This window comes from Branchiostoma floridae, chromosome 6, assembly GCF_000003815.2.
Source record: "Branchiostoma floridae strain S238N-H82 chromosome 6, Bfl_VNyyK, whole genome shotgun sequence".
NCBI lineage: Eukaryota > Metazoa > Chordata > Leptocardii > Amphioxiformes > Branchiostomatidae > Branchiostoma > Branchiostoma floridae.
In genome coordinates, this window is record NC_049984.1 from 11,042,757 (window position 1) to 11,057,132 (window position 14,376).

The window sequence follows — 14,376 nt, forward strand, 5'->3', positions numbered from 1 at the left end:
GAGAAGTGTGTGTGTGTGTGTGTATAGCTTGTGTAAAAGTGTACTTAAAAAAGAATTATGTAGCTCTTTCCAAAGATATGTCCATCTCTCCAAATAGATTTTGGGAAGGAAGATAGTAATAGATTGCTTCCATGATGTACATGTAGTATGCCTTTGTTGTGTTAAGATTATGTGTGATAGTTACATTGTTTTTACAGCAAGCAGCACACATGCCCCCCATGAACTTCTCTGCTGCAATGCCTGGCACCACACCCCAAGGAGGATTCTCATGTGTAAAGACAGGTACATGTACTACTCAATTGATATCCTGGAAAAGTTTAACTGTAATTTCCAACACAAAAATTAGACTTACCCAAATATTTGACTGAACAGATAGTCTTTGTCAAGGAATGAACAATCCACTGTTTCTGTGACGTCACGTTATGTACATGTAGATACATGTAGCACACATGACTTGACAGAGGCGACGGCATGAAATTTCGTCTGGGGGGGCAAACTTTTACTGACAGAATTTTGTGGCACACGCTTACGTAGCGCCGAAGGCGGGGTCCGGGGGCATGCTCCCCCGGGAAAATTTGAAATCTAGACCCTCTAAAACGGCATTTCATGCGTTTTGACGGGCAGATTTTGCTGCCAGACTAAGCTAAGTTTGATGGCAATTCTGTTAGAAAGACACATGGTTTTAGCGAGGGCGATGCCCCCAAAATATTTTCACGATTTCGAGTGCCGAGGTGCGAGCTGTTGCAAGGTTGGTCTTTGGAAATTTTGAAATCTGCACCCTCTGAAACGACATTTTCTGTATTTTGAGGGACAAGTTTTGCTTGCAGACTATGCTATATCTTATGCCATTTTTGTCAAAGAAAAAGATCTTTGAGGGCGATGACCTAAGCTACCACGCACAAATTTTCACCATGTGGTTGTGAGCGCCGGAGGCGTAAGTCATCGCTAGTGAGGTCCGGAGAAAATTTTAAAATCTTGACCGTCTGAAACGTCATTTCCTGAATTTCAGTGGCACATTCTGCTTGTAAACTAAGCTAAGTATGATAGTACAATTTCTATTGGTTTAAAAGATTTTTCAGAGCAACGCTACCGCAACATATTGTCCTGCGTCGAAGACGCAGTCGTCACAAGGGAGGTCTGGCAAAATTTTGAAATCGGGACTCTCTGAAACGCCATTTCTTGCATTTTCAGGGGTAAACTATGCTGTTAGACTAGCTTGATTTTATGAAATTTCCATCATCAAAAAAATACACAAGGTTTCAGCTTGATTTTGGGGGGGGGGCGACGCCCCCCAATATATTTTCCGGGGGGGCGGCTGCCCGCCCGGTGCCGCCGCCACTGCTTGATGAGCAGTGGATCATAAGTTGCAGGAAGTCTATAGTGCCCACCACTCATTTAATGTCATAGCAACAAATGTCAGCACATGCTGAACAAGGATTGTCCACTTAATGGTATATCAATTAGTAATGGGGACATGAGGCTTGTTAAAGAATACTGGTAGTATTTTCTTTTGCAAAAAATAAGTCATCTTGGGTATATAGCTTTTGCTCTTCATAAAAACTAATGCAGCTGCAAACCATGCATCAAAACTTTTTAATCTTTCATTTCTTTTCAACACACAACAGGCTCTGATGGAAGCACTACAGTTATCAGTATGCAGGGCCAGATGGATGGAGTTCAGATTGGAGACAAGAATGTCATGTATGTGAACAGTGGTGGTCGCGGGCAGGTGCGTGGAACCGGTGGGTATCGCCGTGTTCCACCTAGAAGGGTCGTGGCAGGAAAGCCAATAACGAGTAAGTCCTGGTCCACTTTTATTCATAGGTGATCTAAGCACAATTTTGTAGAAAAATATCCATGAGATAACATTTATTACCTTTGCCAGAATGGCTAAGGTTATGTTTTGGGCTTGTGAGTCTGTGTGTGTGTCTGTGTGTCTGTCTGTTAACAGCATAACTCAAGAAGTCTTGGATGGATCCCGATAATATTTGGTAGGTGGGTAGGGGTCGGGAAAGCGAAGGTCAAGTTCGATAATGGGCCCCCTAGCGGCTTGCTAAGGTACTGCAGCAGAACCCCAATTTTTGATATCTCGTGTTCTGGACATGCTGTGATCATGATTTTTGAGTAGTAGATAGCCCTCGAGGCAGAGAGTAAGTGCTGTGAGTTTGGGCCCCCTAGCGGCTTTTTTGGAACTGCAGGCGCCGGTTTCCTTTCAAACTTTGGATGAGAATAACTCTACAACGTGTTGACGGATCTTCATGATTTTTGGTATGTAGATAGAATGAGTGATGACTTACATAATGGTATACTTATAATGCAAATCAGCAGCTAATTTGCATAATTAATGAGGAAAAATTATAAATCCGCTACATTCCATGATAGGACTTTCAAACTTGTCACATATGTAGCTGGGAAGGAGAGAAATGTCGACAGATATCAATTATGCAAATGATGACCTCATTTGCATAATTAATGAGAAAATATGAACATGTTGACGGATCATCATGTTTTTTGTATGTAGGTAGCGTAAGTGAAGACCTACATAATGAGATAACAATTATGCAAATCAACAGCTAATTTGCATAATTAATGAGGATATTTTATAAATTCACTACATTCCATGATAGGGCTTTAAAACTTGTCACATATGTAGCTGAGAAAGAGAGAAATGTCAATACATATTTATCATGCAAATGATGATCTCATTTGCATAATTAATGAGAAAATATTAACGTGTTGACGGATCGTCATGATTTTCGGCATGTAGATAGCCTAAATGAAGACTTATATAATGTGATACTTTTATGCAAGTTAACAGCTAATTTGTATAATTGATTAGGAAAAGTTCACTGCACTCCATTATCGTACTTTCATCAAAGTTGTCACATATGTAACTGAGAAAGAGGGAAGAGAGTAAGAGGTGTATTTAATGACTTTGAAAGAGAATAAGTCAAGAATGGATCAAAGGATCATCATGATTTTTGGTATGCTGATAGCTTAAGTTATGCTTGATACAATTTGATATCAATTAATTGTAAATTGGGATCTAATTTGCATAATAAATGCCAAAATTTTATAAACCAACTCCAAGCATTTAATTATGAAGAAAATGAAATGAGTAACGCATTTGTCTACAGACATCATTCTACATAACAAACTTGGTTTATTTGGCAAAGGTATGTGTTCGTGGAACTCTAGTTTTTGTGCTGTAATGGGTCCTTTTTTACACAATAAATTCATACTGTGATTACTGGTACATTTTGATTGTGCTATTTTAGGAAATGTCTTTATGATAGCAATATGTTGGAAATTAAATTCTGTGCATCAAATACAATCATGTAGGTACATGAAGAATTCTATATTTTTCTATATGTTTGTTTACTGTGAGAGAATAAACATGTTTACGTGTAGTTGGTCAAGATAGTGCCAAAATGTCTTTGTTTTTTCTAAGGTGCAAAGCATCAATGTCTGCATGCTCTTCCATCTCTTCTTCATCAATGGTAACACTATTGTCTTTCTTCTCTTTAATATTAGCCGATACCAGAGTCATCACTAAGGAGGACATAACAGTCATTTCGGAGAACTTGGGCAGTACTTGGAGGAAGCTCGGAAGGCATCTGGGCTTCACCGAGGGAAAACTTGATGCCTTTGACAGTGACTATGCCATTGATGGGCTGCAGGAAAAGATCTACCAGATGTTGGTCGCGTGGAGGAGGATGGGGTCAGATGATGCTACAGCTGCTAAACTTGCTGAAGCTCTGTGTTCTATTGGCAAGGCAGATGTAGCTGTGTATCTGTAAGTGTACTAAGACATTGCAATTCTACAATAGCCTGAAATCCATTCTTGTTTAACTGGTGTCTGCTCCTACTACTGTAGGTCCAGGAACAAATGTGTTTCCGGTTACATGTAACTGAGGCCTCAATTTGCATAGTTGATATTTAAAGATATTCCTCTCTTTTTTAGTTACATATGTGACAAGTTTGAGAGTCATGGACTGCAGTGTATTTATAAACTTTCCTCATTAATTATGCAAATTATATGTTGATTTGCAAAATTAGCATCCAATCATATGCATTTTCACTTAGGCTATCTGCATACCAAAAATCATGATCTGTCTACACGTTCATGTGGTATCAGAAGTTCTATTGCAGTACCTTGGGAAGCCGCTAGCCACCTACCAAATATCATCAGGGTCCATCCAAGGCTTGTTGAGTTGCTGTTCACACACACACACACACCAAATTATAACCTTCTTGGCAAAGGGCCCACTAGTATGTGACCTTGTTACTGCGGCAGAGCTTCTGTTTTTCTATCTTTTGACCTAGACGTGGTATGGTCTTGATTTTTTGGTGGCAGATAGCTTCCGATGTAAAGAAGTGGAGTATGTTTCAACCCCCTGGCAGCTTGCTCTGAAACTGCAGGGGCATTTTTGTCAACATCTTCCAAGGAGAATAACCAAACAAAGGAATGACAGATTTTCATATTTGTTATACAGGTAGCTTAGACAGAGATGTACATAAGTAATGAACTGCAAATTAAGCAAATTGGGACTTATTTTGCATAATTAAAGAGGAACATCTATATTTACAGTGTCCTATTTACATGTAGGACTCAAGTACAAAATGCACTGTAAATGCATTTAAGTTCGCGGGGATTTAATTTCGCGGTAGCGGGAAAATGGACTTTTCGCGGTGTTTTTAATTTCGCGGTAGCATCATGAACTGCAGTTTCTTACTGTTATGGAGAACTTTTCGCGGTGGTTTTAGATTCGTGGTGAAGCGGCCACCGCGAAAACCGCAAACATTAATCCACCGCGAACATTTCTGCATTTACAGTAGTTTATGGTAAGTGAAACGTTAACAGACACTAATTGTCTTACTGCCCCTACGGCTTCCTGAGCTACGGGACTGAGTAACTTAATATGCACAATCAATGCAAACGTGCCATAATTCATAAGGGGTGAATGATTGGACTGTCAACATTGTTACTTGTGTATGTTAGCTAAAGGTGTAGATAACCAAGCATAGATTATTTAGATGTGGGCATCATTTGCATAATCAGACCATGTCATGGAGATACAAGGTCTTTGCACTTCGTTCTGTTAGGCTCAGTTACTAGTATTCTATACAACTGCCTACTGTGTCACAGATGAATGTAAATATTTTCTAGAATCTCTAAACAGCAGTGTGAGGCCTCATAATTTTACTCAGTTACTGTAGCTAATGATAGAATTTTTCCATTCCATGCATTTCAACGTAGGTTTTAGGTCACAGAAGATACATGATGTATGAAATTTAATGGATCATCAATTGCCTTTGTTTTTTAATTCCGAACCGTTTATATGCATAAAAGCAATTATGCCTGAAAAAGCGAGTCTAAGGAGTTCATGTATGTGAACTGAGTATATTTGGTTTTGAGCAAGGACACAGTGACTAGTGACAGTGACAGTGACTAGTGTGCCCACCAATTTTTTACTTTCAATACAAAAAATTATCATTGTCAGATTTGTGATAATGTTATAAATAAGGTTGAAAAACAAACTGCAAAATGAATAAATATAATGAAAGACAACTGCAGGACTGCTTGTAAAAATGTATAAAGTCAAAGGTTTTAAAACCAACTCATGTTTAAGTCCACAACCTTTCAAATCTTTTTATATCCTCTTGATCTTGTAAAAGAAGAGAGATGTATATTTCCTGTGACGACTTGTTGGGGGCAACTTTGGTGTTGTTTTTTTAATAGAAGTTTTACTAATTTGAAAGAATAAATGAACAAAAATTATTATATCCAACTTCATTGTTGGTAAAACTTACCAACTGCTACCCACTGCTTGATACAAATTACCAGTTCTCAATGGGAAAGATGTGGACCATCGTCATTAGTAGTACCTGTCTAAATACATGTATACAGGTCTTGAGGAACTCAGTACTTTTACAAATATGCTTCACTCATGATCATTACCATAAAGATTAAGTTCAGAAATACATTTTGTATATTTGCAAATTTTGAGTGCTATAACGGTATATTGGTTTTTGAGCAAATTTGGTGCATTGATGAGGACAAATACAATGTTCATATGAGGGCATGATACATGTGAATTTTTCCTGTGTGTGTTCATTTTCTTATCATGAAGTCTTTGATAGGATGTTAACAAAACTACCATTTAACAATTGGAAACCTTAAGCTTTATTTGTACATGTATATGGGAATTCACTTGCAGAGCTCAGAAACCTGAAATGTTAGAAAATTTTTGCTGAGGTTGCCCAGTGGGTGAAACTGCAAAGGTGTTAGAAACTGGCTATAAAAAGGATTTCGAACCCTGTGGTGCATTATAATATATTTTAATGTAGTTCCAGTGAAAGAAGATGAAACAGAGGCACTGTTTGTGATCATTTATTTAAAAAAAAACACAGTTCAAAAGAAGAAGAAAAATGTTTTGCTTTCCATATATTTTCTTCCAGTATGTGGCTATGTATACACATGATCCATGATGTTTGTCTTTCTTAGTCTTTCCATACTGAGTTGACCCAACTTTATGTCTGAGACTCTCTCTCTCTAATTTGTTCAATTGTATTAAAAAATTGAAATTCTAGAATATCAGAGCCTGAATATCATGAACATGTACTTTGAACTGAATATGTGCATGTCTTCAACATTCCATGTGAGTCCAGGGCATGGAGTCATGACTTCCTGTACCATTTAAATGGCTCTACAATATACCTTGAACACATAATAATGCTGTGGGGGTACTGTTGTGACAAGTCACAATGATATTACTAAATTCACCTGTTACAAAAGGTGAAGTTTTTGACTGTACAATGTAGATAGTTAGGAAGAAAATGGAAACTACAGTGGTCTTTTATTTCCCTATTCTGAATATTTATGCAGATATAAAACCGGTACTCAATTGGCTACAAATCCTGCAAACTGAAAAGTACTAGTCTAAGACTAGCAGCATTCTTTGTAGTAGCTTCTCAGTTATATAGTTTCGAAACTCATTGATAATGCCATTCATTTTATCTTGAAAAGGCTGTCTTGCTATTCCGGCAGCAATTTGTCGATGATTTCTGTGTGCAGAAGAGAATAGCAATGTTTGTTAGTAACAAACATATCAATTGTATCCTGGACAGATAAATGTTGTAAGCAATTAAGAGACAAAATCAGAACTCACTTAAGGTCTGTGGCCGGAGAAGAGGGTCTTCATTTCTGCAATCATCAATGACTTGATGGAAGTTAGGGGGACAACCACTTTCAGCTGGGATTTCTTCTCTTTCCTTGTTGTTGATCATAGCCCTTATTGCTTCTGTGTCTTTGCCTATTCATGAACAACAAAACTGTAACATTAAAATGTGGACAGAATGGAAGATCAAAAAACAAGAAAATCTTCTGACGTAGCATGTACATGTAATATCAATTCAATGAAAATGTTGATAATGCTAGTTTGAGAGACATATATAAATTTTAAACAAGAAGCTATATGCACCTTCATATGGCTCCTTTCGCATGGCAATCTCCCACATCACAATGCCAAACCTAAAAGGGTAACCATATTTTATTAAGGCATGAAGTGAAAATAAACATTCTGTTCACTGTATGATTTATTCATTTACCTCAATGATCATCAATTTCTACATGTACTTCTAAATGCAACATCAGGATTGACCTATACCATTTGTTGATGTTACATTTAAGGTAGTACACAGATGCACAATAGCGTAGAGATAAGAATCTGTACATGGTTGTACTTGTGCATACTAACAGGCTCATCATTTTCTCCAGTTACATGTTGCTGTTATCGTACCTTTGCCACTTCTTCTGTGTATCTTTTTTGTCTCTCTTTTGTCCGAAAAGGAACCGAAACATTTTGACCTTGTTGTCTTTGAAAGCATTGTTATCAAAGCCTTTTAAAAATGTGTTGAATTGTGGATCCGAAGTGTGCATACCTTAGAAATTACAGTTGCTGCACAAGTAGATCATCTCCTTAAATTCATCACTTATTTATTTGGCGATATTATCATAAGTGGCGGTATTATGGTAATGGGTGTTATCTTCTAAGGCTTCACCTGTGTACCTGAACTTATGACACATATGACACCTTGGCCTCATCAATCAAATCAAAGGTGTTAAAAATGTTCAGCTCTTGTACTATCAGACACTACAAACATGAAAACAAACATTCGTGCTACAAACATGAAAATGTTCAGCTCTTGTGGTATCAGACTTACGCAAAGATTTCGTTTTTCTTGTCATAGTTGTTAATGTCCCCCATCAGCTGCTCAGGCGCGATGTACTCAAGTGATCCCTTAAAAGTACCAGCTTTCCTTGCAGAGGACAAGGTTTTGGTGAAACCAAAACCAGTAATCTACATGTAATACATTGAAGTAAAGGCAATACAATCATGTACATTATCATCAGTGGTATTATGGCATTAAAGTTACAGATTAAAAACATTCTACTTGATATTTAAGTGTCCTTTTTTTTAGATTGTTGCCAAAGCTAACAAGTAATGTTGATTGAAGTTGAATTGCTTGCAGACTGATTGCAACCTCCATGTTAATGAAAATTAGCATGACTGTTTCTTCTATACCAGTACTTAGTAACAGTTACAGTAACACTAGACTTCAACACAGGACTGACGGACAATCTTATTTCAGTCAAATTGAAAGTGCATGAATACAGTCTAATATGATTGACTAAAATAGTATATACTGGTAGTTTTTGAATCTATGTATGAAAGGTGCAGTATGGCATAATGATACAAACAATGAATTCTATATTACAGTGGACATTTTTTAGAAACAAGCATAATGCATTCCCCAAACCAATGATGATATACATATTTTTTACAAATAAATGTAGCTTGGCAACTAATGCTCCTCCAGCACATCACTCCCACATTTGCAACTTCCAATTTACTTAATGTAAATGTGCTTTCTTGATCACATTTAGTAATACATTAATGGATCGATCCTGTCGAACAAATAGAACCCCCTATTCTATTTTGAACACCTCCATCAACATTGCAAGATAGCAAAATTCCTGAAGAAAGTATACCTTGACATGAAGATCTTCATCCACAAGAAATTTCTTGCTAGAGATGTTCCTATGGAGCATGGCCTTCGGCCTGGCATTGTGGATGGCATGCAGACCACGAGCAGCTTCCAAAGCCATACGCACTCGTCGTTCCCATGGCAGCTCTATAGCCTTGTTTCGCAGAACATCTCTTAAAGGTCCCTTTTCCATGAATTCCAGCACCAACAAAATCCCTTTAATTCAAATGCACAATGGTTATCATAATGCCGAATCAATGGGAACTCAGGCTGTTTCAAACAACTCAGAAAGAAGAATATCAAGATTCATATTAAGTTGATGAGTCTGGGAAAAAACATGGGTAGCAAAAATGTTCTGTATTTGACATAAAGGCCTGCATGAAACACAAGTGCAGAATTACTAATGAAAAAGCATAATTGGGTGTACTGGAGTTATACTTTCTTACTATATAGGGGTAGGTAATACATGTAATTCAGATACAGGTACGGTGCAGGTCCAGAGGATCAGGTCCCAGTCCGGACCAGATCCTGGACCTAATTGTTCGTGAAAACGTGTGAATGGACGATACTCAAAACAATGGTCCAATTTGCTAGGAATTTATTTGGTGGAGTATCTGACTCCCACTGGCATTTGAAAATCCTGTCTTCTGTAGGTGTAAACTGTAAATTTGACTGTAGAAACTTGGCATGCCAAAAAATCTACTCTGCTTCGGTCCTGTTATTTTCATGAACCGTAAACCCCTACCAATATAATCGGGTCATTTTCTGCTCAGTCCGAAATTCGGTCCACTGAGTTTTTTCAGGTCTGTTTTTTTTCCGGACTGGTCCAACAAGAAAAAACGGTTTTGTACCGGTACATCGTACTGGTACCCACCCCTAATTTCTAACATGACAAACAGGATACACTGACTTTGAGACCGAGTGCCTATCCCCCATACTCGGACAACATTTTCTGTCTCAACCTTCTTCATCTGCGTTGCCTCGTCCCGCAAATTTCCTGCTACTTCCTCATGGTCACTGCAATGTTCAGATTAGGTTATAGAATAAGGAAAATTAAAGTCATGATGATTATTAAAGGTAGAGACTGGAATAATTTGGAGAAACGTATGGGTTGATCAAAGCAATAGTCTCAAAGATCCCCTTTGTAGGGTTAAAATCACTGCACCAGTTCTGTATTTATATATATTTCACAATATATAGAAATTACTCCTGAGAAAAGTTTGGTATTAATCAATTAGATCAGTCTGGCTTTACAACAGAGATGATCACATATATACATTTCATACGTAATACTTTGGAAAATTTAGGTATTATGATAATTGAGTACTTACAATGACTTGCTCTTGTCCATCATCTTCACTGCTACTGGAATGTGCGTCTGAATCCACTTGCCCTTGTATACCTTTCCAAACCTCCCTTTGCCAATCTCAGTCAAGTCAATCAAGTCATCCTCCTCGATGGGTTCCAATTTCATGTCAGCAGTTGACTGCATGTCTTCATACTTTCCTTAAAAGAAAAAGCAACTAAAATCAATTGTTGGTACAAATGTACTTCGAACCTCAAATCCCTTTTACTTTAAAATTCATCTTTCAAATAGGAGAGACAGAAATCAGGCAGATAGAATGAATGAAATAATTGCAACATTTGTTATTTCATGCAACCAAAACTTGAGTTGCCCAGATGAACCCTATTGGAAAACATGCAACAATTGCAAAGTGGCCTGGCTGAGTGCACAAAGATCAGATCAATTGCTGATTAATTTTATCATAAGGCACTCAGCAATACGCAATCATGGAAGCATTGTCAGTTATCAGAAAAGGCCCTGTCTAGGCACAGAAAATGAATGTGTAGGTCCAAAATAAAATTAGGCCTATAGGCTGCATTTCACACCTGTCAGGAGCCACTGTAGCACTTATAATAAGAGATTAACATTAAGAAAACCTCCTTCATATGCTGGTGAATGATCATCGCACAACAACCAAACTGATGATGCACATGAGGATGAGGTGTCTGCCACAGGCTCATGGGGTATATGGTCTCTGAACTGTTTTTTTAATGGGTAATGAAGTCAACAGGATTTTTAACAACTTGAATGTAAGACAATAATTTTGCTACACATTAGAAAAACCATTCATCGTTACTTAGATTACATGTAGTGTAGTAGTTCACATTGTCAAGTCACTTATAAATACAATTGTTGCACTTTCTTGTCGTACGTTCCAAGTAGCACACTGCATACTTAAACTTTCACTTACTTTTCTGTTGATCAAATCCTTTCCTCACTTCCTTTGTCAGTTGGGCAATGTCTGTACTAACTTTGTCCACTTGGTCAGGTAGTCCTTTGAGATCTATCAGATTAATGGCATTTCAAATGTAAATTTTTCATGTTGATCAAAGCACAATATGTATTGCATTTTCATGTACCCAAAGATCTTTATATTACTTGGCAATCATCTTGCCTTAAAGACCACATCTTCTTCTTTTCATGTCATCACTACACTCTTCTGCACATGAAACCAAAGTAGAACATTACACAACCACGATATTATTCAATAAACATACATGTATGCATTTGCAGGTTTCATACAATCATATCATTGTTTGTGCAACAATTGCCTAGAGTATACGTAATACTAGATTTGCTCTAAATTTTGCACAAATTTGAACAGAAAGAAGTGCCTGCATTTCCCTGGATATGTGGGTACTTATTCCCAACTGAGCCACTTAATGGGTAATTGAAAATAAAAGTAACAATAACAATTGCTGTCACCATTTTAGTAGATTATGTGAATGCATTACAATGCCATGATATTGTACATAATAGATTTATGATATATTAGCATTTAAAGCTTACCCTTAATGATTTTCATGATCTCCTCCCAATCTTTCTTCTCATCCTCATCATCCTCTTGCTTCAACTTGACTTTGTCTCTGAGAATGGCAAGCTGACTCTGTGCTTCTACCTGGAAAGTTTAGAACAATCACATAATATTACATTTTGTATTACATTTTTCTGGTGATGTTGTCTGTTTCTTAGAGTCAGGGGCTATTACTATTAGACTGTTACACTATGTTAATGGACACATTCATACAGGATATCTGAAGAACATGATAGATCTACAGACATGAACTCTAATGTATCCTCAAACATTTCACTTTCACTTTTTAACTGGGCTTCTCAGGAAAGCAAGCCGAAGTTCTTGACAGGTTTTAATTCGTACAAAGAATTGCTTGTCTCATAACTACTAATATTCAAAACAAGAATGCCTTGAACCTCAGTTTCAAAGTACATTGGAACTGAAAATAGCGGGACGTTACGGAAATATAAAGGGTACTACAGAGGGAAAGAGGGAGAAAGATACAGCAACTGAATGTGCACATTTAGTTTCTTTTTTGGGCCGATACGGTTTTTCGATACTGTGTCATCCAGGAAATTGTGCAGCCAGTTCACTATATAAGGTTCACAGCCCCACAACACACCAATCCGACCCAATTCAAACACTCACGGTCCTTATAAAACCGTAATGACTTATATCGACATCATACATGGCTCGAGGACAAACAAAATTAAGGCTATTTGGTCACGGGAGCTTTATACTCACCTGCAAACCCATAGTGAGCACAGGGACCAGGTCTGTGAGCTTTTCGTTGAAGCCTTCGAACCGTCGTTTTATCTCATCCCGCCCTGCCACCTTTATGATAGAGGCTTTAAATCCCTTGTGGCTAGTGAAGGTCTCCATGTATTCCTGGGCCTCACCAAGACAGCGAAGCATCTCTTGTAGTGTGTCCGTGTAGCTTTCAGGTTGATCTTTCTGGTTTGTCTTCATGTGGGTCTCCAACTTCCTGACTATGGGCAGTATGCCACAGATCCTTTCGCGAAGCCGTCTACATCGTGCTTTGTTACACTGAACCTCTTGGACGACCTTCTGTATGGTATCAACTACTGTAAAGATAGCCTTTATCAGCTCTAATGGAGTAGCCATGTTACAAACCGTACCGAGCGTTGCAGCTCAGTGTGTGAAGTGGCTGATGTAAAGTTGCTCGGCCTCGCGCAACGTACAGTGAAACTTAAGTAGAGCCGAAAGGCTTCCTGGGAAAATTATAATTATTATCTAGAATGATTGACACCAATTCACTGAACTTGTAACTGGCAGAACTCGAAGAAAAATGTCCAGGAGCGGCTCCATTGTGAAGGAAGATATTCTCTTATGCCTATGAGTCGACCCGAAAAATTATGGAACAGTCTTTTGTTTGCTTTATAGGGGTTTGCACCTGTAAGATCAAAGGTAACATTTGATATCCCAGGATACTTTGCGTTGTCACATATACATCGCGTTGCATGGACACAACTGACGGTGCGTTGTGGTCTAATCTTCTTGATTAAGAAAATTTAGATAGTAAGTACATCGAACGTATATAATTAAACGTAGTGATCGTAGGTATGACCATCTGATAAGTTCCAACCTACTTTTAACTAGAAAGGCCGACATTTGCTTAAGAGCAAATACAGCATATTTCAGCCATACCCCTTCCCACGCAACATTGGACTGTTCCAAATCACCCCTGCGCAAAAATGGAACATCATGTTAACAGTACATTATTCCCCAAAGGGGACTGGTATTGTGAATTGATTCCAGGTAAAAACAGAGCTTGCTTCTATTTTTCAGAAAATGACAATAATCACATTCCATTCAGAAAATTTTCATCATGACTGAAAATTGTTGAATGACTTCATGTAATGTCATTAACAATTTTCAGTACGATAACTTGGTGTAAGTTTAAAAAAAGTATAAGCTCCTTGTGATGTGGGTACATTTATTATTGCAGTGAACTTTTTTTATTCAAGTAGGGCAAACGATTTGATAATTATCAAGCAGGTGCAGGTACTGTAGGAGCGTTTGTTTTCTTCAAGCTGTAAAACTGTTAAACTGTTTTACTTTGTATGCAATCAGCCATCGAGCCTATTCTTATTTTAGTTTAACAACTTCCTGCCAGACCCGGAAGATACGATTGAACCTTGTTCGAGGATTTTATTTTCGTCTGTCTGGTCAGTCTGTTCATACCCTGGCGCTGAGAGTGTTTTATTGGGCTGAAACTCTGGCAGTTTAAAGTTACTTACAATTTAAATGTTCAAAGTTTATGTCAAACAACAACAGCACTAGGAAATGGGGCCACTATAGACAGGTGGTCACTATAGAGAAAATGCTGATCTATTGACTAGGAGCCATACGTTACACATGATTTCAGTACACTGATCATTAATCATATAAACATTGCACAGGTAAGCCAATTGTTTAGATGTACAATTAAGTATTTACTGAGCTG

General features: G+C 37.8%; 2 protein-coding genes across 2 annotated transcripts in view; one reads left to right on the forward strand and one right to left on the reverse strand.

Annotated features, from left to right (window-relative positions):
* LOC118418091 (receptor-interacting serine/threonine-protein kinase 1-like) overlaps positions 1-6,596 on the forward strand; it is a 10,104-nt gene extending 3,508 nt beyond the window's left edge. Inside the window, exons 10-12 of the mRNA XM_035823919.1 lie at positions 198-282; positions 1,626-1,796; positions 3,535-6,596. Coding sequence (XP_035679812.1) covers positions 198-282; positions 1,626-1,796; positions 3,535-3,800 — 522 coding nt within the window. The 3' untranslated portion in view covers positions 3,801-6,596. The remainder of the gene's footprint in view (positions 1-197; positions 283-1,625; positions 1,797-3,534) is intronic.
* Positions 6,379-13,519, reverse strand: LOC118418092 (mixed lineage kinase domain-like protein). Its single transcript, XM_035823920.1, has 10 exons — positions 12,654-13,519; positions 11,906-12,014; positions 11,307-11,399; positions 10,383-10,557; positions 9,962-10,068; positions 9,056-9,267; positions 8,227-8,363; positions 7,485-7,534; positions 7,173-7,316; positions 6,379-7,068 (listed from the first exon to the last, which is right to left on the reverse strand). The coding sequence occupies exons 1-10, from the start codon at positions 13,032-13,034 to the stop codon at positions 7,040-7,042; spliced, it is 1,437 nt and encodes a 478-aa protein (XP_035679813.1). The 5' UTR covers positions 13,035-13,519; the 3' UTR covers positions 6,379-7,039.
* Positions 13,520-14,376: the final 857 nt, after the last annotated feature.